The 25,242-nt window shown below is 42.4% G+C and overlaps 1 protein-coding gene across 1 annotated transcript in view; it reads left to right on the top strand.

Annotated features, from left to right (window-relative positions):
• Window positions 1-23,373, top strand: part of LOC128457032 (potassium voltage-gated channel subfamily B member 1) — a 31,456-nt gene extending 8,083 nt beyond the window's left edge. The window contains exon 2 of the mRNA XM_053441527.1: window positions 20,738-23,373. Within this exon, the coding sequence (XP_053297502.1) occupies window positions 20,738-22,591 (1,854 nt within the window). The 3' untranslated portion in view covers window positions 22,592-23,373. The remainder of the gene's footprint in view (window positions 1-20,737) is intronic.
• The last annotated feature ends 1,869 nt before the right edge of the window (window positions 23,374-25,242 follow it).

Raw genomic sequence — 25,242 nt, 5'->3', positions numbered from 1 at the left:
CTTGACAAACACAACTTGGTTTCTGAAGTCGCCTGTCTCCTCCAAGTGATTCCACAGCAGCTGCTAGACCGAGCAACAGTAATTACCTGAACTTGATACAGAGCCCAACACCTGAAAACTCCATTGACAAACAACAGGGTTCAATAAATGTAAGAGCCAGTCTCTCACTGTGTGGGGCCTCTCACCTGTCTCAGTAGACAGAGTGAATTAAACAACGCTTCAGGTTTCAGTTGTGATGAGCGTCTCACCTTGCATCGATTTTATTTTCCAGTGAGTTTATCTATGTGACACGGACGCAGATTCTTAATTAAATTGACGGGAAAAAAGGCTGCACGAGTTATGTGACTGAAGTAAAAATGTCAGCAGGATTAGAGGCAGATGGGAGAGAAAGAGCTGCATTGTTCTCCAGACACATCTCGTGCAATAGCTTCTGCTCTTTAGCAAACAGCAAGGCGAACACGGGGCATGTGTTTGAAAGAAATGTCATCTTTACTTCTCATTTTACAGCTCGCATTCAGAGCAAGTGAGAAGAAAGATGTGGTTGTGGGATTGGTGCATATCTATCTCTCTGATAGTTAAATCTCTGTCTGCATGTGGAACGCATGTCACAAGAGACGTTCCTCTTCTTACATTTTGCATTCTGTATTGTTATGAATGGTGGTATGAGTCCTGCAGTCCGTCTTACTCGCTCGATTGCTGCAGTTACAGTTTCAGAAATAAAGCTGGAAACTGCATCACCACAGGCCAACAGCCCATTCCAAAATGTGTGGAAAAAATGTATGGAAGTTAACTTTATCAAGACCCCACACGTCGCATCGTAATACCTGGTTCCTGGGGTGATTCCCAGTGTGGTTTACAGAGATTATGCAGCTCTTGAGGTGAGGCTGCTTTGAGTGGGTGTGAGGTTAGAGGTTTTCCTAGTGAACCAACCTCTAATGATCGTCATGGATTAGTCCGGCTCAGGGTGAAAAAAATCCTGCCTTTGCTTTGCTGTAATCTTCTCACCTCCCTGCTTGCTCCTGTGGACCCAAAAGAGCAGCTGTTGAAAGGAAGATCTATGTTTGTGTGTGTGTGTGTGTGTGTGTGTGTGTGTGTGTGTGTGTGTGTGTGTGTGTGTGTGTGTGTGTGTGTGTGTGTGTGTGTGTCTACCAAGGGACAAACAGTAATGGGGAGTGTCTGGATCAATGTGTCCGCCCACCCTCTAATTGTTATGGAACACAATGACTCATTCAAAGCAACACAATCAATGTGAAGAGAAACACAAAAAGTCCTGGAGAATTGTTTTACTTTACTGAACTATTACATGAATATTGCATTATAAAAAAAAAAATAAAACCAAATCAACAGGGAAAATTGTGCCATTGTGTGTTTTTGTCTTTTTTTCAACAACTACCATCCCCTGAGGAGCTGTGTGTGTTTTTTTGATGGCGTTTGCACAAAGATATTTGACGGGACTGTGGAGTAGAAGTATGGTTGTTCAAATTATACAGGGTGTTGCTCATCCTAATGAGGCCCAGTGTGTGAGGAGTGATGGAGCCACCTCAGTGTGACATCCAGCACAGCCCCACCAGATTGTCTACCTTCACACAGTAATGGCATTCCTCTCCCAAGAGACTTCTATAAATAAATCCGTGGTGACACACATGTATACACGCACACAAACACACATGCAAGCACTAACTTGCACATTTCTCCATCCGCTCTCTGAATTTCAGTTTTCAGCCTGTTATTTTCCCACTCATTCTCCCCATGAAGCACACAAACACAGACAGACACACACACACAGACAAACACACACACACACACACACACGCACACAGACACACACACACACACACACACACACAACCGCACAGAAACAGTTGCATCCTTAAATAGACACATTGATGTTGTAATTTGTGTTGATTGTGTGCGACGGGCTGGAGACTTTTCATTGGACGACATCAAACTGTTTGGCAGTCGTCAAGTTCCCCCACCAGCAGACAGTCAGAATCACAAGTGTGTTTCTTTCCTGAATGAGCCGAAGGAGCAGCAGAGGTGTTCTCTCATACAGAGGGAAAGAAAAACGAGGAAGTGTGGGGGAGAGATGTTTACAGTAAGATAGACTGGTATTTACCTGATTGGACTCATAGCAGGGGGTCTGGGGGTTAGGCTTTTACTCAGCATCGTCACATAATTTGATATTAATGTATAAAGTAGCAGAAAAATGCAAAGCAGTGAATGTTTTTCCATTTTATTTGAAGAGACATTTTGTGAATTCCACGTATCTTGCGAAGAGTTGGAGAGATCAGCTGTCTCTGTCCTGAGGTCGTCTACCACTGTCCTGCTGCCCACAGCCTCACAGTGTAACTTACACACAGTTTGTTCAATCTGCACAAAAACCGCAGTGTGTAACAGTAGGTTACAGCTTTACTCGGCCTATAGACACTGAAAATAGACTTTTGTTGAAGCAACTTAAAATAGCTTTGATTGAAAACATTCAAATAAATTAAGTTTTTTCAGATCTAAGTCATCAATATTTATTAACACTGTCCATAACTTTAATAAAATAAAATAAATAAACATTCCGATTTAAGTAATTTTTTAACAATTTTCTTTACTTTCAAACCGGTAAGAAAAGGTGATGAAGACCAAAATCAACTAAATTTAGATGTGCTAGCAGGTGGATATTTTTGTATATTAAGATACTGCTAAGCTAGCTGTTTCCCTCTGCCTCCTATCTTTATACTAAGCTAAGCTAACTGGCTTCTTCATATTGAGAGTGAGAGTGGTATCAATATTTTCATTTGGCAAGAATATAAGTGTATTTCCTAAACTTTGCACTTGAATTTGAATCAAGTATTAGCCAGTGATATCCTGTGTGCACTGACGTTGGAGGGCTTGTGTGTGCTTGTTTTCGATACGGCTGCTGTAACTGGGATCTAATGGGTGTTTCATTTGCACTTTATGGCACAGAACAAATGGAGCTGAGAAAAAATGTCCAGAGTAAACTCAGTCAGTGTGGATGGTAAGAGGAGAACAACAGAGACACTGCTGCTGCCCGCTGCTGTTCCCTCACACTGTCTGAACCTCACTGTAGGTTTAATAAGGTATCAAATAGGGTCAAAATCATAGATTCTCTATCTAAGATCATATTATCTCATATCCACTTATGGGACTTCTTGTCTTTATAATTGAGAGCTAGATTGCTACAGTGAAATTATTTTCCTCTTTTGTTTCAGTGTATTACTTTGGTTTTGTACAAACATTTTTGTAGGTTGCTGCCACCATTTTGTGTGGTGGGAAGACCCCGGTTTCACATTCCCTAACTTCTCTATTAGTTAATTGTTGCCTGGAGGCTCAGTCATGTGAAGTCAACTTTCCTATCCAGCTATGTACTCACATAATCCTTAACAAACAATCCTTCCAGCTTTACACGTTGTCCTGTTGTCCTGTCTACCCTTTGGCATTGGTTTCAGTTCAGACATTTTGGTTTATCAACCTCCACCTTGATTCTTTATAGAAGATATCACTTGAATGATGACCCCATCATTAAGGGATTCCATTGTTGCAGCATTGAGATTTTTCTCTTAACAGTGGCAAGAGTGGAGACCTTATTGGAGACAATTTGCTTTGGTGTTCTTGTCGTTGAGGTCTTCGTTTCGTCCCCTGGATTTTCCTGTGTTTACAAATAGGAACCATTTTGATACTTTTAATCCATAATATTGAAATTATTTTTGTATCCTTGATAATTTCATAGATACAATAATGATAATAATAATTATAATAAATGTTATTTATATAGAACCTTTCATAGCAAAGCACAAACTTTCATAGCAAAGCACAAGGCAAATACAAAATAAGTGTTTGTTATCTACTGTATTGAATACACAGTATGTAGCTGTGTATGTATATCAAGCTTCTCAGAGTGAGAACTAATGAGAATTAATGTGAGAAGGACAAACTTTTCTGGGTCAACACAGCCTAGGTTTGCAGCTTCTATTTAAAACTGAATACAAGGGACATACTTCCTGTTTGAAAATGTTTCTCTTTTAGAAGTGCTACTGAAGTAAGTCCGGGTTCAGCTGCCAGTCAACTGTAAATTTGTATCCCTCAGGTCAGAAAGTTTAAGTCAACATCCATTGATGCAAATGGGACAACAGATGCACTGCCAGGCCTGTCAGTCACTCATGCAGGGACGCAGAGGCATTTCAGTGGAAGCAGCAAAAGTCGGTTTGAAATATGCAAAATCCAACAAATGAACATATGGTGATGTGATGGGGAAATAAAGGCCACGTCTTTGCAGGATCCGTATGCTAATATTGACATTAATTATGTGAGGCTGCTGTGGTGTTCTGTTCGTTTGTTGTAATTAAACTCAGAGTAAGTGCTCTTGGTATAATGAATTGTAGACGAGCTATACGAGACCCTGGAGATCTCCTTAGTGGTACATGACTCTGTTTGCCAGGATGACACCACAGAGGAAGTCCCTGGGGGAGCAGCTGAGAGCCGGTCACCTCCTCGGGTAGCTCACCTGAGTACACCTCGGTACATCGGATAACTAATGAGTGTTTCTCATTAGATGCTTCCCAGAAAGGTCATATATGCATTTATTTGAATTCAAATACCCCATTAGCATAACGCACCATGTTAAGTACAGCTGCGGTTGATAGTCTGGCATTTCAGATTGGGTGGATTGGGTGAGTTTCAGTCCCTATCCCACTATTCCCCAGGCAGCGATCCCAAGAGTCCCAGCATGTGCTCCCCAGTATACTGCCAGAGCCTCATCGGCCTCACCACTGCTCTAATTTTTTCTCGCTCCTTCCTACCAGACAGCAGCCACGAGCACATCTACCTTCTACCTCCGTCTGGTGTGAGATATAGGCCACAGAGTTGCAGCATATACAGACATATGTAGGTCTAAAGTGGGCCGAGAGGAGAGGAAATATGGGTCACAGGTTGAAGGTTATGAAATTATGGCCATAGAGACCAGAGCTGCACGGTGGTTCATGGTAAAGCTATTAATATCATCGGCAACATGCGCAGCACTACACTGTACCTTTGTGTTTCCTCCTCCACTCTGTTGTGAGGCCTACTTGCCGTCTTAAGCTCGTAATTATTGGTAATGCACCGTCTCCCTTACCAATTTTCCTCCAGTGCCTCCGGCTCGGTCTGTCTCTCAGGTAGGAAGCAGCTTAGAGACACCTTGTCCCATGTAAACTGAGCAGCGTGATGTCAATTGAAAGGGTTAGTGATCTGTGGGAAACTCGACTCCCTCGTCATCACATTTGTGTTTCCAGATGCAGCTCTGTCTCTGAGGACAGACACACACACTCAGCTGGGACAGTTTAGGAGTCTATCTGTGTGAATGTCCAATATGGGCTAAACCTGCAGGAGAGCTGAGGCACATAGAGATGCCCGGCTGTGGCTGAGGGGTAGAGTGGTTGTCCTCCAACCTGAATGTCGGCAGTTCGATCCCCAGTCTGACCCATCTGCATGCCGAAGTGTCCTTGGGCAAGATGCTGAACCCCGATTGGCCCCCCAGAGAATTACAAAGTGCTGCGAATAGATGCAATGTTTGTGTGTGGGAGTGGGTGAATGTAAAACTGTACTGTAAAGAGCTTTCAGTGTTCATCAAGACTTGAAAAGCGCTATATAAATACAGAACCATTTACCATGATGAGGGATGACTGAATTTATCGATTCATTGGGGAGCTGAAACAATTTGTCAAATAATTGAGCAGTGAATATTACTATTCTACATGTTAATAACATTTCAGTCATTTAATGAGCGAAAAAACTATTCTGGCGAAACTATTCAGCGAAATTGAATGAGTTCTTTTCTGCCTCAATCTGTCCTGTCGTTTTGATGTAATTCTGCTGACAATCAAACAAACACAGATGAAAACAACCTCATAGATGATTTTATATTTTAGTCATTCTAACCTTATATCAGGGTTTAGGTGAATAAGAGATTCTGAACTGACTGATCGTGTGAATGTGAGCGTGACCGGGTGTTTGTCTCTGTATGTTGGTCCTGTGATAGGACAGGTCGGACCCCACCTCTCGCCCAATGTCCACAGGGATTAGCTCCAGCTAAAGGATAGGCAGTATAAGTATTGGATAGGTGAATGGATCACTTAATATGAGCTAAACCAAACATAATTATTTATTATAAAATGGCAAATATTGACATCAGACACAAACTGGTGATGATGACAAAATGTCCATGTGTTTTTCTTTACATGTTATTATTTCCGTGAAAATCAGTTTATTACCTCAGTTCGTTTCCAGCAGAATGGGGCTTTGAGAAAATTAGATGAAAAGCCCCTTATTTAGAGCCTCTTCATCAACCCTCTGGCCAGATCAAAATCAGTATTACATGGAAATCCAAGGGGGCTGTCCAACCTTTGCTCTGAGGATAATGCTGACATCATCGTTGCCAAATCTCCAAGGATTTGCTTTTTAATCTCAGTGTGATCTCACACAGTCTAATGCCAGGAAGTCATTAGAGAAATGCTCGCAATTCTTGGTGTTGAGCGAAGTCACTGTGAGCAAAGAGGTATGAATATGTAACTCAGTATGAATCGGTTTACAAATAGGAGAAGAGTTTAATATGACGACGATCATTCAAGAGGAGAAAAGGATCAAATCCTACTGGTTATAAAGATCCACAGAACCAGGCAAGTTAAGATAGGATGAATAAGATAAGATGATTTTTTTAATAGTCCCACTATAGAGATGTTTTATTTGTTATAGCAACAAACTTAATACAAGTAATGAAAAAGTACAACATTTTAAACTAATTTGTACAAGACAGAGAAATGCACATTTAAATGAGTTGAAATACTACATATACTACAATACTACAATACTCTGAAAGGGATATTATTAATGGATGAGACGTAACTTCACTCATGTGATTTGTATGTATCGTGGAAAGAGAGTAAGATGAATGAACTGATTTGGGAAATTGATAATAGAGAAATGGAGAAATAAATGCTTGTGTTCTGAATATTTTCATTCTGAAGGTTTAAACTGGCTTTACACCCGCATACCATGTGCACACCTGCAGAGGTTGATTGGTGGGGAGCTTCATTTAATAAGAAATCTGACTTGACTGCAAATCAATATCCAGAGAGAATCCAAAATGTGAATGTGACTTCACAGATCCCTGCAGAATTCACTCGCACCCTGCAATACAATCGAAGCCTGGGGTCAACAGCAGACCCTCCAGCAGGGAGGAAGAGGAAGTCGGCCTCTGTAGCCGCCCGGACTCCCCGCAGCCTTTCTGTAACACATGAACCTCGACAGTGCAGCGGCTGACGGGCCGAGCGGCAGCTGCACTCACAGAAGAAGAGGCAGATTAGTAGTGGGAAGGATAACAGCTGCAAATTAAAACTGCTTCCCCTGATTGATTTTTTCCAAAGAGGGAAGCACTGTGTCTGTTCATTGGACAAGTGCTGTTTACTCAGTGACGTCTGCCTGGAAACGGGGACTGTGTGTGTGTGTTTTTGTATGTGTGTGTGTGTGTGTGTGTGTGTGTGTGTGTGTGTGTGTGTGGAGAGAAACCAGAATGTGAAGTTACATCAGGTGAATGGGTGCTAATGGAGGTAAAATAGATTGTTTGAGAATAAAACGTTAGCCTGAGGGGAGCACAGTGAGGGTCAGGAGACGCAGGGGAGTGTGTTTTAATCCGGGGTCAGAATCTCCATGTATGGCAGTGATTGGCTGAGCCAGCGTGCTTGACTGTCGGCCAGTTTACAGCAGGCTGGATGGATATAGGCAGCGTGTGGAGCATCAGCCACCAGTCTGACATGTGTTTAGCCTCTTTCTTTCAGCTTCATGCCCGGGACACTAAAGAGATACAACGGATCTAGAGACTCTGGTGTTCTTTTATTTTATATTTTTGAAACATTCATCCGGCACAATTTGATTTCAACTCCTCAAGTCGGACCAGAGATCATCTCTCTCTCTCTCTCTCTCTCTCTCTCTCTCTCTCTGTGCCTATAGTGTCTCAGCTCCTGATTCCTGACGAGGGCTCATCCTTTGAAAATGTAGTTTTTTTCCACTTGCAAATCTTTGTCACTGTCATTCTCAATTTATACAACTTGGAAACTCGACCCTCGTCCCACACTGGAAATCAGTGGAGTGCTATAGTCAGTGCTGGATCTGTGCCAGCTGCTTTCAAGCTGCAGCCATTCCTCTTTCCTATGATGGCAAAATTTAGATGGCACTCGTATGATGCTAATGTATTTGTTATATAGAAGACACATTTGAAATCTTCACATTGGTTGCAGATATTTGAGATTCATTTGACTTTATGTCCCATCAACTAACATGGAGTTTGGATTCATGAGCTAAACCGCAGCCAGCCACCAGGGGGCGATCAATACACTTTGGCATCACTTTTTGGAGACTATGATGTGGTCCCTCTGGTTTGCTTGTACAAAAGTGTTTGTTTGTGATAGCTTGTAAAATTAATCAATGTATTGATCAGTTTTCTGTTTGTTTATAATAGTTTTGTTAAACTTTCTTTTTTTAGCATCTTCTTTGCTGAAAATCGTCAGAAATCAAATCCAGAATGTTTTTGTTTTTTTTACTCTAAGTCTTATTAATAATTAACTACTGGCACACATCATCTCCTGAGCTGGTGACTTCTCTTAAGTCGCCTCTCTGTGTTTCCACCATTAATGTCGGTCAGTGATCAGAAGAGCTGTAGTTTTTCCTCTGTGTGGCTCGGTCTGATCACATGTGCCCTGGTCTCTGTTTTCCCTCCAGTTACTCTGAACGCCTCCCTCCATGCGTCTGTTATGCAAATGATAAAAAGCCTAACATCACCATGGAAACCATCAGCAGAGCTGTGTACGCCAAGGTGCTGCAGTCTCCCCATGTGATGATCTGTGTACACACTGGGCTGGCGTCTACCAGTTCATGTTTGTGTTTGCGTGTGCATGTGAGTGTTAATAAGGTATAAAAGAGGAGGAGGACGATGTTTGAGACAGACAGTGAGGGTAAGCCTCCCTGTGTTGTGTTTCCTCCACTGGCTTTACACCAGGACAATTAATCCTGCGGCATTCTGCATTGATGGACCACAGCTCTGTATTTGATCATCAGTGTGCAAATCCTGGTTCCCTCACTCGCAGAGATCACATGCAGCCGCCCGATATTGTTTGCGTTCACCCTGTTGTCCGCGACAGCTGGACCCGCTCCTCTGTCACTCTAATTACAGCACAACGGAGACGCCACTTCTCCTCGACGTAATCCGAAAACGTCCCGTTCTCAAATGTCACTGTAAACACACGCACACACAAACACACGAGGTATAGTTTACTGTAGGTCTAAAGCCCTCCTGTTCTGTGCTCTTATTCTATTCCAACCTGCACCTCAAGGCTACATCCCAGAATCTGTTGTTCTTTGGCCTCTAAGCTCAGAATGAAGCTGAATCATTTAAAGGTTAGCTCCCTCTAAATTGCTCCTCCGGTAAATGCCAGATGCTGTGGTACAGTTGGAGGACACAAAGCTCATTGTGCTTCATGGTTCTATTTCTGTAGTTGATCATTATCACACAACTTTGTCTTTGCACTCATTGAGGGGTTTAAAAGAAAAATAGGCCAGGTCTAAAAGTTTCTTCTCTGCCTGTTGCCTCCAGGTGCTTTAGGGCCCGAACATCTCAGCTGCATACATTATACACCCTGCATCCGCACAAACAGTATTTTTCTCTCGCTCTCTTTCTGAATTATATATCTGTGGCCTCACTTTACCACTGAAGATGAGCGGGTGTGTCAGAGTGCTGTGGCCTCCAGAGTAGTGCGGGGTCAGACAGGAATGAGATGGGGCAGGGAGACATTTACTGGTCGAACGCTGATGTATGAGATTCACTGTACACACACACACACACACACACACACACACACACACACACACACACGTGGGTTTTGATGGTCAGGCAGGGCCTTCCTGGGTCTTCCCTGCCACTTTTACTAAATCATTTAGGAGGAGACTCTGCTACACAGCAGGTGTTTCACTTCTTCACAATAAAAAATAGATGATTTCATATTACACTTAGCATCTGCTATAAGAGAGTATTTTTCATGTGTTAACTCTAATTTGAGTATTGGACACACAGCTGATAATAAAATTTAAAAAAACGTTTTAATTTAAACACTTTCCTCCCCCAACACTGTGTCCAAGTGCTGCTGTTTCATTCTCCACTGGAGTCAGAGAAGTAAACAAAGAAATCCACGGGATTCATCCATAGCAACTAAATAAACCCAAGCCTGTCCAGAGCAAGACTGCAGAAAACGTTTTCTCTTTTTTTATGTGGTGAGATTCTAGTGGAGCCTGTATCCAGCCTTTCCTAGGATTTATTGAATTAGTTATTGGTGTAGCAATACATTGGAAAATTAGGGGTCGTCCACATTACCTTTTCTAAGTATCTAGAACTTTCTTACTCCTACCGTGTCCCTCTATGGTGGCTACCTCCTGCCCTTACCTGCTGTACTTCCTGTTTCCATCTGTTACACCTGAGTCCCTTACTTCATGTCCTTCTTACATAGGCTTTTTTTTTTTTAACTGTCTCAGTTGAGGCATCTGATTATGACACTTAAAGGGATAGTTCACCCAAAAATGAAAATTCACTCATGATTTACTCACCCTTATTATCTGAGGGAGCTCTAAAGGTATGTCAGCCAATTTCTCTGGAAAGCTGAAAGATAAAAAAAATTAAAATCCAGGTTTGAAGAATAGTTAAAGAAAATGCATTCAAAATAAATTGCAGCCAATGCAGTTACTCATCATTTAGGGATAGGTGCTTTTGCACGAATACTATCTATCTCGGAATAAGCTGTTTGCTCATCACAGATTTTTTATATGAAGCTGGTAATTGTTGAATGGAACACAGAGCATGTGTTGTCCAGAGCTTTAACTAAACCTTTCCTCATCGTCCATCTCACTAACAGAGATATTCATACCTGAACAGAGAGACACATGATAGTCACATGCGCTGAGGGAGAGGGAGAGGAAATAGATTCTGCTAGACACCCAGTGGCGCAGCACTTTCTATAATTGCAACCTGGTAAATTTGTTGTCATGGCTACACTGAGCAATGGGTCTGGCACACTGGGACCAGTTAAGATAATTTGATGCATTAGCAGTTTCACAGGCACAGACAGTGAGGTGAGATGTGACAGACCCAGAGCTTCTCTGTTAGCGATGATGGAAGTGCCACAGAAGCTGAAGGCACACCCCGTCTGCCTCTGCTGAACTTACATCCCTCAGATTCAGAATCAGACCTCGGCTCTTAACTGAAAGTAGATGAAGTCGTTAAACATTATGTTAAAAAAATAGTTTAAGTTATGCCTGTAGATTGTATCACCAGCTGTGTAACGAATACATTGATATAGTTCTGTACACTGTGTCTGTAGATATGATCCTACATCCAGCAGTCTGCTAGCTTAGCATATAGACTGGTGTCAGCTCTGTAAAAGTGAAGGGAAATCATCTTGATCGCCTCCTGGTGGCTGGCTGAAATATAGGTTATAAACCATGTCTCCTCCATGTTAGTTGATGGGACATGAACAAAGCCAAAACAAATATTTTTTTCTCAGAAATGGTTTCTATCATTGTGAGTGGTTCTTATCACACTGATGTTTGTCCAAGTGCTGTTTTTTTTCATATATCATACAGTGTCATGATTGACGAGTGTCACCCGATAGATTTTTGCTTGATTTTTGTACGACAGGACAAAGTGGAGACGTGTCGTCCATCTTTACGTACAGACTGGGAATGGAGACTGTGAAACAGTGTGCTCTGTCTATGAATAACAAAATCCACACACCAGCAATTCTGATGCTCATTGATTAGCATGTTAGAACTCTGAAAAACAAATATTATTTTTCAGCATATTATTTAGTGCAGAGAAAACAAGATGGATTGGGTCAACGAGCTTTGACGGCTTGTCCTAACTTTGTACAGAGTCCGGGAAGCCCTTTCTCCAGGAGGTATGCTGAGTCAGGGGCGTTTCTAGGATTGAAAGAAAGGGGGGGCTTAGCCCCTAAGGAAGCTGAATGTTTGCGCGCGCCACTTGTTTGGGGCTCATTTGGGGCTGCGCATATCCATGTTTCTTACAGTTCATAGATTGGTTCAATCAGAAAGAGTGTGATTTTTCTCTGTATCTTTGCTACAGTATAAGATAACAGAAGAGACAGAATTTCAGGGTCATTGTTAAATTTGACAACACAAATATGAACTTTTATATTAATATATTATATAATTAACTGATTATAAACAACAACATTCTATAGGCCCTGATATTATTGTTTTAAAAATACTAGAGATAGATATTAATGCAAAGAATAGAGAGCTGTCGATAGTTATTTCTTACATTTCAAATTTGCTCGTTCACACTCTTGCTCACTGGAGACATTTTCTAACAAAATAGCTAGCTAGCTATTTTAGGATTAACATAGCTCATTACAATATTCCCTTTCATTTGCCTCAAGTAAACCTAAATTTAAGCAGGTAACAATCGTTAACAACTACACATTCTCTAACTACCTGTACTTACAATTTGTTTTAGGGGGGCTTCAGCAGGCCTAACGACGCCCCTGGGCTGAGTTAACTGTTTCCTGGTTGTAGCTTCATATTCACTGGACTGATGAGGGTGGTATACATTTGACAAGAAAAATAATAAATAATTGTTCAATTCTTCCTTCTAAATTTTGTACAGTAGCTTTAATTAAACTGATATGTCCTGAATGTCATCAAATGTGCAGCACTGAAACTGTAGAGCTGTTATAGCGACCAGGCCTCTCCTGTTTCAGGCGGTGTAATCCAGCCCACTCAGTGTTGACACTCATGTGACAGGAACCATATGACCTGCCAATTTATGGTAATCACCGTTGGGCCAAGCAGGGAGGTAACCAGAGACTGGGAAAATTAGTTAACATGAATTAGCCTTCAGCAGACACCAGATCAGTCAAGGCATCTTATTGGCCTCTGTGGCTTTAACCAGTCTTATGTTACTGACTCATGAAGCTTGAAGTGACTTTCATTGAATCTCCGGACTGACTTTGACCAACGGGTCATGAACTTCCTGTTGTAATTTTCTCCCCTGACACCTATTTGCAATCTGGTCATAACCTAAAGCTAGTGGTGTCTTATGGCTCCTGCTTCTCTCCAGGCCTTTCTCCTCATGCTGATTACTTGCTCTATTTGCTTTATTCTTAATTAAACCTGACCTGACTTGACCGATTGATATCAATTACAGCACTAAGATCTGGTAGCTTTCTCTATCGCTACTTATCCGTTTCATGAACACCCCATTATAAAAGATGAAAAAGAAAAATACTTTTTTCTTCTACTTTGCTGCCAAATGGTCAGCTATCTAAGAGTTGGTGATGAATCAGCACAATACGTTATTTCCTTTTTCTCATTCGCTGCTGCTACTGAGCAAAGTCCACAGCAACAACAGACAGCTGGAGCTCCGAGTATCCGAGTATCAAGAAAACAAAGCCACATTTTGTGCACTTGTCGTTTTCAGCTGGGTGTGATGTGCCTTCGCTGGGTGGAGATTGTGTGATGGTGCTATACACCTAGGAGTATTTGTGGTATGGGGCACTTCAGGCCCGCATAGAAATGCCTCCTGTGTTTTACAAAGTACATCTCTGTATCACAGATATCGTACTTGTTCCATTAGTCGGGTTCAGCCATGCAGGCTGTGGGCTCTTTCTGCAGCCGGCTGGAGGAGAGCTTCCTCAGCCAATGAGGGCTCCCGCTGCAGGCTGGTTCAGACAGAGGAAGACCTGGCCGTCTCTCAGACTCAGCAGACTGTGCAGAGAGCGACGCACACAGTTCATGGAAGGTCCAGTTTATTTCAACACAAACTGGCTGCTTGATAAAAAAAATATTTGCTATTTGGGGGGGGGGGGGGATTCAGCAAACACGCATTTTGAGTATACATCAAAGTTGAAACATATATGGAAAAAAGTAATTTCTTAAAATAAAATATGTTTGAATATGTACAATGGGAGGGTATATATATTATAAATTAATTTTTAATTTTTATAGTCACTCATGTTGTGATGCACATCACTATGTATGGGCTTTCCAAAACATTACAAATTCATATGAACCAGATCCAGAAAACTGCATATTCGTTTTCAATCAACACAACATCAAAACATTTTAGATGTTCACACCAAATGCTTTGAATTGTTGACAACACATGTTGTGTAGTAAATAGTTTTTTTTAGGCCTTTAATGGACAAAACAAAGAAACAGGGATTCACTTTCCACTTCTCTCAAATTACACAGGATCGGTTATAATTCATCTTTTACAGGGGGATGCATCAACAGTATGTGTATAATAGTATATAAAAATACATTTAAATGTATTTTTTCATGTACAGAAAAGTGTTAATTATTACTTAATACTTGCATTCTATTAAAACGTCCTGAAGAACACCCATATAGTTAAAAAAGACAAAAAGCAAACAGATGATAAAGAAGCGGACGACCGCAGGGTGATTTCTGGGGATCAGGGACCAATTCATTGCTGGGAATCAATAGTCTTAGGTGATAAATGGGATCCATCAGCCTCCGTTGCGGCACCATTACAGCAGCTCATGTCTGCCATTTTATCTCTTAATAATCTCGGATCAGTTGCTCATTTCATGCTTAAACTGATTTATATCCCTTATGAAATTAGTGGCTCAGAGGGAGAGAGCTGCTGCTGTACTGCAGCAGTTCACTAAAGCATATATCAGACAGTTTTCCTCCTAAATTCTTTAAAACATCTTAAATAATTAGCACATGCAGCAGGAGAGAAGATGCTATTTTAATCTTGCAGCATGCATTATTCAATGTACACCTGATAACACTGGTTCCCCCCCAGATGTGTGAGAGTCTAGGTTTCCTGTGGCGGGTGAAAGGCTGCTGGTAAAAGCACAGGTGTTGTATCAGAGCCGACTGACACTCGGGACCAGAGCGCTGGTTGTTACGTCGGCCACAGGGGAGAAATCTCTCGTCTCAATCTGTCACTCTGTCTCTCTCTTTTCTTGTCTTCATTTTTCAAAGTGTTACCCCTGTGACTTTTCTCATCCTCTCACCTTTTCTCTGTCACATCAGCCAGAATCACCTTCAAAAAGTAAGAAACTCGGCCTCTACAGACGCCCGGCGGCACCTAAGGAGGAGCTCGACTGCCCCTTTCACTGAGCAGCCAGTTGCACATTTTAACATTTCTGTTATTACTTTCACATCATTCCGTGGATTTACATTCAAATGAACATAAAAAACGTACAGTATCCAAACCTCAAACTTAAATCCTCATCCCCATTTAAATACAATAGGTTTATATCAGCATTGATCTCAGCCAAGGCCCAACAGTCCCCTTAAATTCAAGCCAGCTGAACAAAATTTCACACACTCATAATTATCAGTACCCCTTATTCCTTATATAGATTTATAAATGATTTCCTCCAGAATTGATTAAAATGTGTGAAAAGGAATATATAAACCCTGGATTTGCCTACCTGATCCAGATCTATACCAAAACCACAACCAGTAACTTTCCTCACACATACCACATCCATGGCAAACTGTCCTGAAGTTTTCTTTATAATGCAGAAAATAGACAAACAAACAAACTCCCTAATGGAGGTAAAAAATCCCCCACGTGCAGACCCACTTAACACGTGTTCATGAGCCTCAGTAGCACCTTCACACATCCGAAAGGACACATACACCCTGTGTGTAGCTGCAAGCGCATGTGATCAATCTCCCTGACACGTGGCACAGGACAGGTACAGGCTCCCCGCCACAAGCCCAAAGGTGCGACAGAAAAGGTGGCTAGGCAAGGTGACACAAAGTGGATGAGGGGTAGGACACATCTGTGCAGGACACAGGAGGTCCTGTTAATTCGGGAGATGGTTCCCTGGTTCAGAGACAGATGGGTAATCGGTAACTATACGTTTTCCAACCAGCTTGGTATGTAAAGTAAATCTTATTTAAAACACTTGTTTTAATACTGCTGTAGCTATTTGATTTCCAGGCTTTTCCACATTATTTATAAAAATAAATTAACAAAATGCTTCAGTATTTGTGTAAGAAAAAATTTGTGCTGTATAAAAAAGCCTGAGTGAATGAAGGCTGACTTCCAACACCTCTGTGTGGTGAATCCTTGCAGTATTTCTTCTGCAAGTCTGTTGTTTTAGGGTTTACAAGCTGCTCAGTGAGTCAAGAGATAGACATGATAAACATTGTTCAAAACCACAGAACTTGAGACTCTGGTGGAGTTCATTAAACATTCCTAAGATATCAGATGTGTTCTGCTCTATTTGTTTAAAATGAAGGGACATGCACGAGACATTTCAGTCAGCGAAGAACATTACCATTGATAAACAGGTTCCCTTCTAGAAAGAGTTGGAACAGATCACATGTTTCTGGTCTGGTGATACTCAACATTTTTTTTTTCTCTTTTAACACATCCCATAATAAGACAATTACCAGCAATCTATTGATCCTGCTACCATTGTATTGTCTGTGTAGCCAAAGTCTGATATATGATTGTTGCTGTATCTGCAGATATATACACACATATTCTGAATAGACATTTGCAGATTCCTGTATACATCTTTGTATTCTTTAACACAATGACAAATCTAATTATGTGCACACACACACATTGATACACTGAAGTAATGGAACTACAAACAGGGCAGGGAAGTTTCAAAATGCAGAGAAACAAAAAGACAAATTGTTGTTACAAAAATCTGAAGTACCATCAGCCTCCTCTCAGCGGAAATTGAAACAGCAGGGGAAACTGTATTTGAAGGGATTAATTATAAGTAGTTTATTTATGAGGCGGCAGGTGAGAGTAGTTTTACCTCACTGTTGTCTCTGTGAGGGGATTTTTCCACTACCTGGGGGGGGGGTAAGCTGCTTCCCCTTGCCCAAGGCTTCACCATTCAGTCCGGTGACTAAACAGCTCCGCACTTTGTTTTGTGACAGAATAATTCCATCCATCTGTCAAACTGAAGCCTTTGATAAAAAGAACAAAACAAAGAGACAACAGACTCTGCAGGGGGGAGGTCAGCTGTCAGTGTACAGGGCCAGAACCCATTGACTGGTAAATCACTGAAGAAGCACAGTACAATAAAATAATTAGAGATGCCATCTTATACCCGATATGCCCACAGAAATGACTGTGAGTGAGTCACTGTCGAACATTCAGTAATCCCTCCATTGATTCGGCTCGTGTGGTAACAAGGGCAAATCCCAGTTATGATGACAACGAACTGGAAGAACCAGAAGTGAATCAACATTTCACAACACAGTAAATACCAGCCAACAATACTTCTCCTCACAGTGACAATGACACTTTGTTCATCCTGTCATTTGTTCTCTGACCCAAATGTCATCTGTGTGTTTTATATTTCTCTTTTCATTTTATCCCTCACTCTTTATCTGAGTCCACTCTGCTCTGTCTTTAAGCTTCTGGACCACCACCTGGTGGCAGGCTGCGGTATAGGTCATTAATCCTGCCTCAGCCATGTTCATGGATGTGACATGGACCCAAAGTAAAATGTCAAAACACATATTTAACGACATTTTCTCAAAAATACAGTTTCTGACATTTAACGTAGTTCTGATCAGGGAATATTAATTTTTCTGGTAAATTTGGCTTCAAATAGTGAGTTGATGCTCCAAAAACAGGGTCAAATTTCATTGGTCATTTTTTTCGTAGGAACCTCACTACTGTGGATCCTTTCCTCGATCACTACTACGCAGACTGTGGCTCCAAATGCACTAGATGGGAATATTGTTGTTACCTTTCTCTATAGTGGGAGATAATAAGAGACGTGTCATCCATCCCGATCTATAGTCTATGTGCAGAGGTCATGAAACTTTCTGAGAAATGAGCTCAGCCTGGCCACACAACAGGTAACTGTTGAGCTTGTAATCCTGATGTGACGCTTCCTCTCTGACAGTCTTGCGACAAAGACTTTATAGAAAATGCCCTTCGCTGTCCGGACCTTCATCAATTGAGCGTGGAGCAGAGCTAACCTTATGTGGTGACAGAAGTGTGGAAACGAGGCTATGGCTCTCGGGCTCTGCTGTCCGCCATGGCCTTGGGAGCACCCCATTCACACACACCTGGCTTGCACTTTAGGAGGATATTCAATTTTCAGTCTTCTGCCTCCTGGTCGGTGGGAAAGGTAGGTTTGGGGCTAAATACTAGGCTTGGAGGAAATATATATATATCTATTGTGGGTATGCATGTGCATTTGTGTTTGATATAGATGAGTGAGTTTCAGGGTTGTGCAGAAGTAGCAGCAGCCTTGATCAGATTCATCTCCACTGTTGGTAGTCTATGCACGCAGGGAGTGAGGCACACTGAACCCATGACCTCACACTCGTCATGAAGAGCTAATGAGATAATACAACACTAACAGTAACCCTCTTAAGCAGAGCATGTGTCTTAAAGTCCCCACGGCAGAGTAAAATATATAAATTAAAAAAACATATTGTCTGTTTGTCTCTTCCTGCTCTGCTCTGTCTGCTACTCAAAGATTTTCCCATTCCCTCGCCTAATTTCCCAATTGTTCCCCTTGCAAACACAAATCATACACACATCCTATTACATTGCCTAACCATGGAAAATTCCACATTTCTGTTCGGGCGGGGTTCAGCCTCATTTCCTCTGTGTCAAAGATTTGTCACTTCCTCCTCTCACACTATATCTGGGTCACCGCGGTGTGATCCCAGGCCTGTAACCTCAGGTTGGCACTCTACACCCTGGTGGGAGGGGAGAAGGTGAGGTGGGCGGAGCTGGTCACGCTCGGGCCGTTCTTCACTCAACTCACCTATGGGTTCGGTTTCAGCGCCGTCTTTTGTGTTCAGCTCGATTAATTAGCCACGCTCCGGACCGTACAGCGTGTCAAGCTAGATTAGTCTTGATCTGATCAGTGTGGTTTCCACCAGACAGCCCCACAAGCCACTGAAATGCCACTGCTAAATCAATGCCCACAGTGAAATGGAAACTCCCACATGTAGGGTTTCTGGAAATCTGAACTCCACACTCTAATAAACACTTAAAGAAAGCCACTCTAAGTTGAAGCTGTTGCTGCTACAAGGACAGAGTTAATGTTTCAAAGCGACATTAGTTGTTCTATTCTGTTGGTGGGATTATTGAGGAAGAAAACTTCCTCTAATGGGTCGTATTTGAGAGTTTTCATCCATCACTTGGGTCTCTTGGGAGACCAGATCAGGAGGCAGGCTATTTCAGAATTTTTTTTTGTGTGCCCTTTAATTCACTCAGCAGAACCATTTGGCTGCCCCACAGCAGCGTTTCTCTGCTCTTAGTCTGTCTCCTTAAAGGCCAAGGTTGAGGTAGAAGCAGTCACCTGTCAAGATTAATAAAAGCTTATAGCCGCTGATTGGAACCAGGGCATAATCCTGCTCACTCCCGGCCTGGGACACAGTCTCCACAGTGACCTTGTCTTGGATTTCACACTTACTCCGGGACAGGAATAATAGGTGTGGCACATCTGAACATCTATGAACATCTAGCCTTCTTAATCCCTAGCACTATGACCAGGCCCGATTGTACTCAGCAGATTATATCATTAGGCATTAGTGTCTCAGATGTCTCCACTAGTCTGTCAGCCGGGCTCACTGACCATGTACCGTGTGCTCAGGACAACTAGTCATACATTGTGGAATTTCTTGTAACCTCGGGTCATGAAGGATTTAATCCATCCTTCAACACCTCTCTCTCTCTCTCTCTCTCTCTCTCTCTCTCTCTCTCTCTGCAATGCATCAAGACATACAGAGGGGGGGGGGGGGGGGGGGGGGGGGGACTTCTGCCCCAGAGATCACATTGTCTCTGACCTTATTTCAAAGTGCTGTCATGACATTTCGTGAATGGGCTGTGAAGTAATATCAACAGAAAATGTCATCATTATATTTTGTTCATTTCTGAACGCAGCTTGAGTTAACAAATGAAAAAACCGCACCAGTTTGGCACAATGACATTTATCCCTCCTTAGACATTGTTGGCTTTAACTTCATAGTGTTGTTCAGGAGCAGTCAGCTGCTAATTCTGCACATGTCATCCACTGCCATTTCCCCCCCTTACCCGACTGTTAAGCGCTGCAACTTGCAAACAGGCCGAATCAGCCATTCTCGTTAAATACTGCTTTGGTCTTCCATTGTTGTGATTATTGTCTAGATTTATTTCTGGAATAAAATGTGTGTTGCCAACTACAAGTTCAATGTAAAGATAAAGTAGCCTCACAAAAAAATACGAAATAGATGGCCTCATTGTCATTGGTGTTCAGGGCAGTCTTTTAATAGGGCAGTAGGGCACTCTTGGAATGTTTACCTCTGTCAAGGCTAAAGCCCTATTTTTCAATATCTAAGAATGTCCCAAAAAGAAAATCCTGGATCCACTTCTTTAATTGAATTCACTTCAAACGCTAATGGGTTCTTCCTTGGCCTGATGAACCAAATTTGGACAATCATTAGATAATCTTTCTATTACAAACTGAGTCGGGGATCACCAAAGTCTGTTGGATTCATTTAAATGGAACATGAACGTCTACAAGAAATTTAATGGTGATCCATAATTGTTGAAATATTTCAGTCTGGACGAAAGAGTGGAACCAGTAACAGTCAGTGCCTTCCCTAGAAAATGAAACTAGATGAGTATACAACACTGGGGTCTTAATGTTTTTTTGTCCTTTGTGTTTTCCAGATCCTGGCAATCATCTCCATCCTCTTCATTGTGCTGTCCACCATTGCCTTGTCTCTGAACACCCTTCCAGAGCTGCAGGACACAGATGAATTTGGACAATCCACAGACAACCCACAACTGGCTCACGTGGAAGCTGTGTGCATTGCCTGGTTCACCATGGAGTACCTGCTCCGTTTCCTCTCCTCCCCCAGCAAGTGGAAGTTCTTTAAGGGTCCTCTGAATGTTATCGACCTTCTGGCCATCCTGCCATACTACGTCACCATCTTTCTAACTGAATCCAATAAGAGTGTGCTGCAGTTTCAGAACGTGCGCCGTGTGGTTCAGATTTTCCGGATCATGCGTATCTTGCGTATTCTGAAGCTGGCGCGTCACTCCACAGGTCTTCAGTCTCTGGGCTTCACTCTCAGGAGGAGCTATAATGAGCTGGGACTGCTAATCCTTTTCTTGGCCATGGGCATCATGATCTTCTCCAGCCTAGTGTTCTTTGCAGAAAAGGATGAAGAGGACACCAAGTTCAAAAGCATTCCAGCTTCTTTCTGGTGGGCAACCATCACTATGACCACAGTAGGCTACGGAGATATCTATCCAAAAACTTTACTGGGAAAAATTGTTGGGGGTTTGTGTTGCATCGCCGGAGTACTGGTCATTGCCCTGCCTATTCCCATCATTGTAAATAACTTCTCTGAATTCTACAAAGAGCAGAAGAGGCAGGAGAAAGCCGTCAAAAGAAGGGAGGCCCTGGAGCGGGCGAGGAGAAATGGCAGCATTATCTCTATGAACACGAAAGAAGCATTTGGCCGCAGTGTCGAGCTCATGGATATAATGGTGGAAAAATCTGATGAGAAAACAGAGAAGCTGCATGATAATCACGTTTCTCCGAGTGTGCAGAGAGGGACACCCAAACTCAAGGGACAGATGAGCCCCTGCAGCCCCATTAAGACCCTTGAGTCTAGCTACCAAGAGCAGGCCAAGCCCTCCGGCAGCCCTCAGCATCTTAGTGTGCAGAAACTGGAGGAGATGTACAACAAGATGGCCAAGATTCAGTCACAACCCGACTTCGACAGCAAAGAAAAAGGGCCTCTGCCCAAAGCAGTTGGCCGGAGAGCTGAATTCGAGATGGCTTGCATCGCCACTGACGGCATCTCAAGCACAGCAGAGGCAGTCACACATTTAAGGAGCATTTCCAGCATTGACAGCTTCATCAGTTGCACCACTGATTTTGCTGAGAGCTCTCGCTTCACCCACAGTTCAAACAGCAACGTGACAGGGAAGGTCAGCACCAACCCCAGCCTGGAGCCCACCCTGGAGATTGAGCAGGAAGGATCTCAAGGCAGCAGAACACCTCAGACAGGACAAAGCAAAAAGACCAGCCTGTATTCCGACAGCCCCCGGGGTCCACGATCCAACAAGCCACACAAAAGCCACTCGCTCAAGGTCAACTTCAGAGAGGGTGAGGATACAGGGACAGGGCCGCTTTCAGACAGCTCGTCAGTCCAGAGCCCAGAAGTGTCCGTCTACACAACTGCCAGCAGCAGGACACCCACCAAGAGCCCAGAGAATTTACCACCCAGCATCTTCACCTTCCACGACGCATCAATCAACCAGTTCATTGATGCTGACACCGATGAAGAGGATCACCTGCGAGATGGCTCGGGCACCAACCCATCCCAGAGACTACTGGAAAAAGCCAGCCCCAAGTTTGGCCATCACAGCAGCTTCCAGCAGGGGTCCAACCACAAAGGGGGCCTCCAGAGGAAGCTGGGTAACAGCACACTGCCGTTAGAGGGGCAGGAGAACCATGTGGCTCGGGAACTACAGCCACTTCACGGAGAGAAGAGTCACTCCAATGCTTAAAGTTACGATAAGTGATAGACCACAGAGGAAACGAACAGGAGGGGAGGAGGCAGAGTAAGAATGAAGCCCAGTGAGCTTCCCCATTATCTGAAAAGCACTGAAAACATTTGCAGGAACATTTGAAGAACTGAAATTACAAAGGGGAGATTTTTTGTGTTCTGCTCTCAAACATTTACTGATCAAGGACTCTTAGCAGGGGATTCTGATCTAATAGGTTTTAAAAAATGCCCATGGGGAAGTTTGTACTATTTATACATCTGTTTTAGCCATGATTTTAAACAACAAATACAACTAAGTTATATTAGAGTGCAGAATATTGTTTTTATAACCAAAACTATTTTCCTCATATTTTGGATAAAGCAACTATAGCAAAGGCAGTCCGATCAGTAGCAAACCACAGAGGGCATTGAAACGCATTCAGCTGAGATAATAACATTGTTTTATGTAAAGGGAGAAGATGCATTTTTCTTAAGTTATTGTTATATATTATAAAATCATAAGACATGTTTTGCTTCCTTCCACTTCCTGAGAACTGGCCTTAGTTCAAGTTGTCTCCCGTGTTTAATCTTTGTGTTTGTACGAGTTCGAAGCACAGACAGAGGCACTCAGGGCGAAGAGCGCATTCGTCTTTCGTTGAGTATGAACTCGAGGAGAATCAAGTGTTTCAAACGGTTTCGTTTCAACAGGGGTTTGGTGTCTTGCTCACTGATATTTTTTTACCGCACAGAAAACATTAAGACAACACAGAGGGACTCTGTGAGGCTGCATCCCTCCATTTCCTTCTTGTTCCTGTTGTGCCCGACTGCCGGCAAGGGAGAGCACCTTAACTTGAAAACTATTTTTAATCGCAAACACAGGAAAAAAAGGTTGTTGTTTATTCTTGTTTTGTTAACGTATTCTCGTTTTGTTTCCAAATTTCTGTTTTTGTCCCTCAGATTGATTTGTTTTACAAAACAAATCTGGAGGGAAATCAAAGTCTTGTGTTATTTCAAAACTTTCACAAAGGTGTTTTCCTTCCTATTGTCGCTGATAACAATAACTTTATATCCAATAGCAGAGCTCATGAGTTCATCAGGTGAGCAGGCAAGAGCGTGAATATTGTACATATAAAATGGCAAGAGTAGATTATTACAAAGTGACACATTTATAGTGCAAGGTAAAGAATCAAATTCAATTATATTTTTAAGGTATTTTATTAAAGAACTGACTTAGATTAAAATATATTGTGCTAATGTCATAGATTTACGATTCCACTATGTTCTGCATTATTGCATTTATTACTATACCACAGTAGATGCATTTGTATTGTCTGCTACCGTCTCGCTGTTACTGTCGGTCCCTATATCCTTTGTGCAATTTGAAGAACCAAAGAATTGTTCTTTCAGATACAGATGATGAAGAGCTTTTACTGTTTTTATCTGAAATTGTTAGAAATAAAAGCATTCCTTGTAGTAGCCGAATCTGACATATTTCAGGGAGCCATACCTGCTCATTCAGTACAAACGAGTAGGATGGATAATACGCGACTGGCATCTGAAGGAGAAAAGCTGTGGACGGAGGAGCAAAGACAGAAGAAGGCTAATGCTGAGGGAGCACAGCCCTTTATTTTAAACCCATTTAAAAAGCTAATTTGATTATTACCACTCTGTGGTTCCCTGCAGGATTTGCTCCAAGAAATCCCAAACATTATGCTCGTTTGAGTTCACATGACTTGAACATGAACATAGAGCTAGCCTGAGGTTACACATACAGCAACGCCTCCCCCCAAACAGCATGGAGGTGCACTGTGTGTCCGCAGGTCACTTCAACTCAACCAAACGTCCGGCATCCTGCTTTTCTCTGTGCACCTGACTCCCAACATGTGACCAATCTCAGTGTTTTGTTTTATTATCTGGTGCTCTCGTGCTCTCTGTTGCAATAATCATGCAAGTGTAGTTTTATTACATTGTCAACTTTACAACATATCATGAAAGCAAGCTGCTGCAAAGTAAATTATTATGCTTAAAATTATTGCTCAGTTGCTGGTTGTTTTCAACATTAGATTAATAAGAGTAAGATGTTTTTGTGCCTTTGCTTTTAACGCCTGCCCCCCCGCTCACTCACTGTCGCTGTTGTAGGGAGCCTGAATGACAATTAAATAAACTGTACAGCAAACAAACACACAGAGAAGAGGGTCGTCCTGCTGTCACACTTCCTCTGATGTCTCTCCCCAGCACTTGACACCTAAATGCGTCGAGTATTTACAGGGGGGGAAAACGTCCCAATGCACAAAAAAAACAAAAAACAGGTGCAGACTCACTCAGAACAGTGAATGGCCACTGTTTCCATGGTGATGCTTGATATGACTGGCTTCACACATTCATAGTTTCCCTCACCTGTGGCTTCAGTCTGCTGAAGGATGAATCATTAAAGAAAGGATGTTAGCAGAAAAGTAGATTTTTGGGCCTTTCATTCATCATTCCTTTATTTCTCAAAGAATCTGGCACACGTTGCAGCTAATTAACAGGGCGGAGAAGAGCCTGACCACTGCAGTGTGCGTCTGAAACTGTGCTGTTCACTTCGGCTGCTGAGTCCCGGGGAGAGAGAGCCTGTGAAATGTGAGTGGAATAGGAAGACGCAGTGTGTGGCAGAGGGAGCAGTGCTGCAGAGCT

This window comes from Pleuronectes platessa, chromosome 2 (assembly GCF_947347685.1).
Source record: "Pleuronectes platessa chromosome 2, fPlePla1.1, whole genome shotgun sequence".
Taxonomy (NCBI): Eukaryota; Metazoa; Chordata; class Actinopteri; order Pleuronectiformes; family Pleuronectidae; genus Pleuronectes; species Pleuronectes platessa.
The sequence above is the reverse complement of the archived record's forward strand: the minus strand, read 5'-3'. Positions and strand labels throughout refer to the sequence as shown.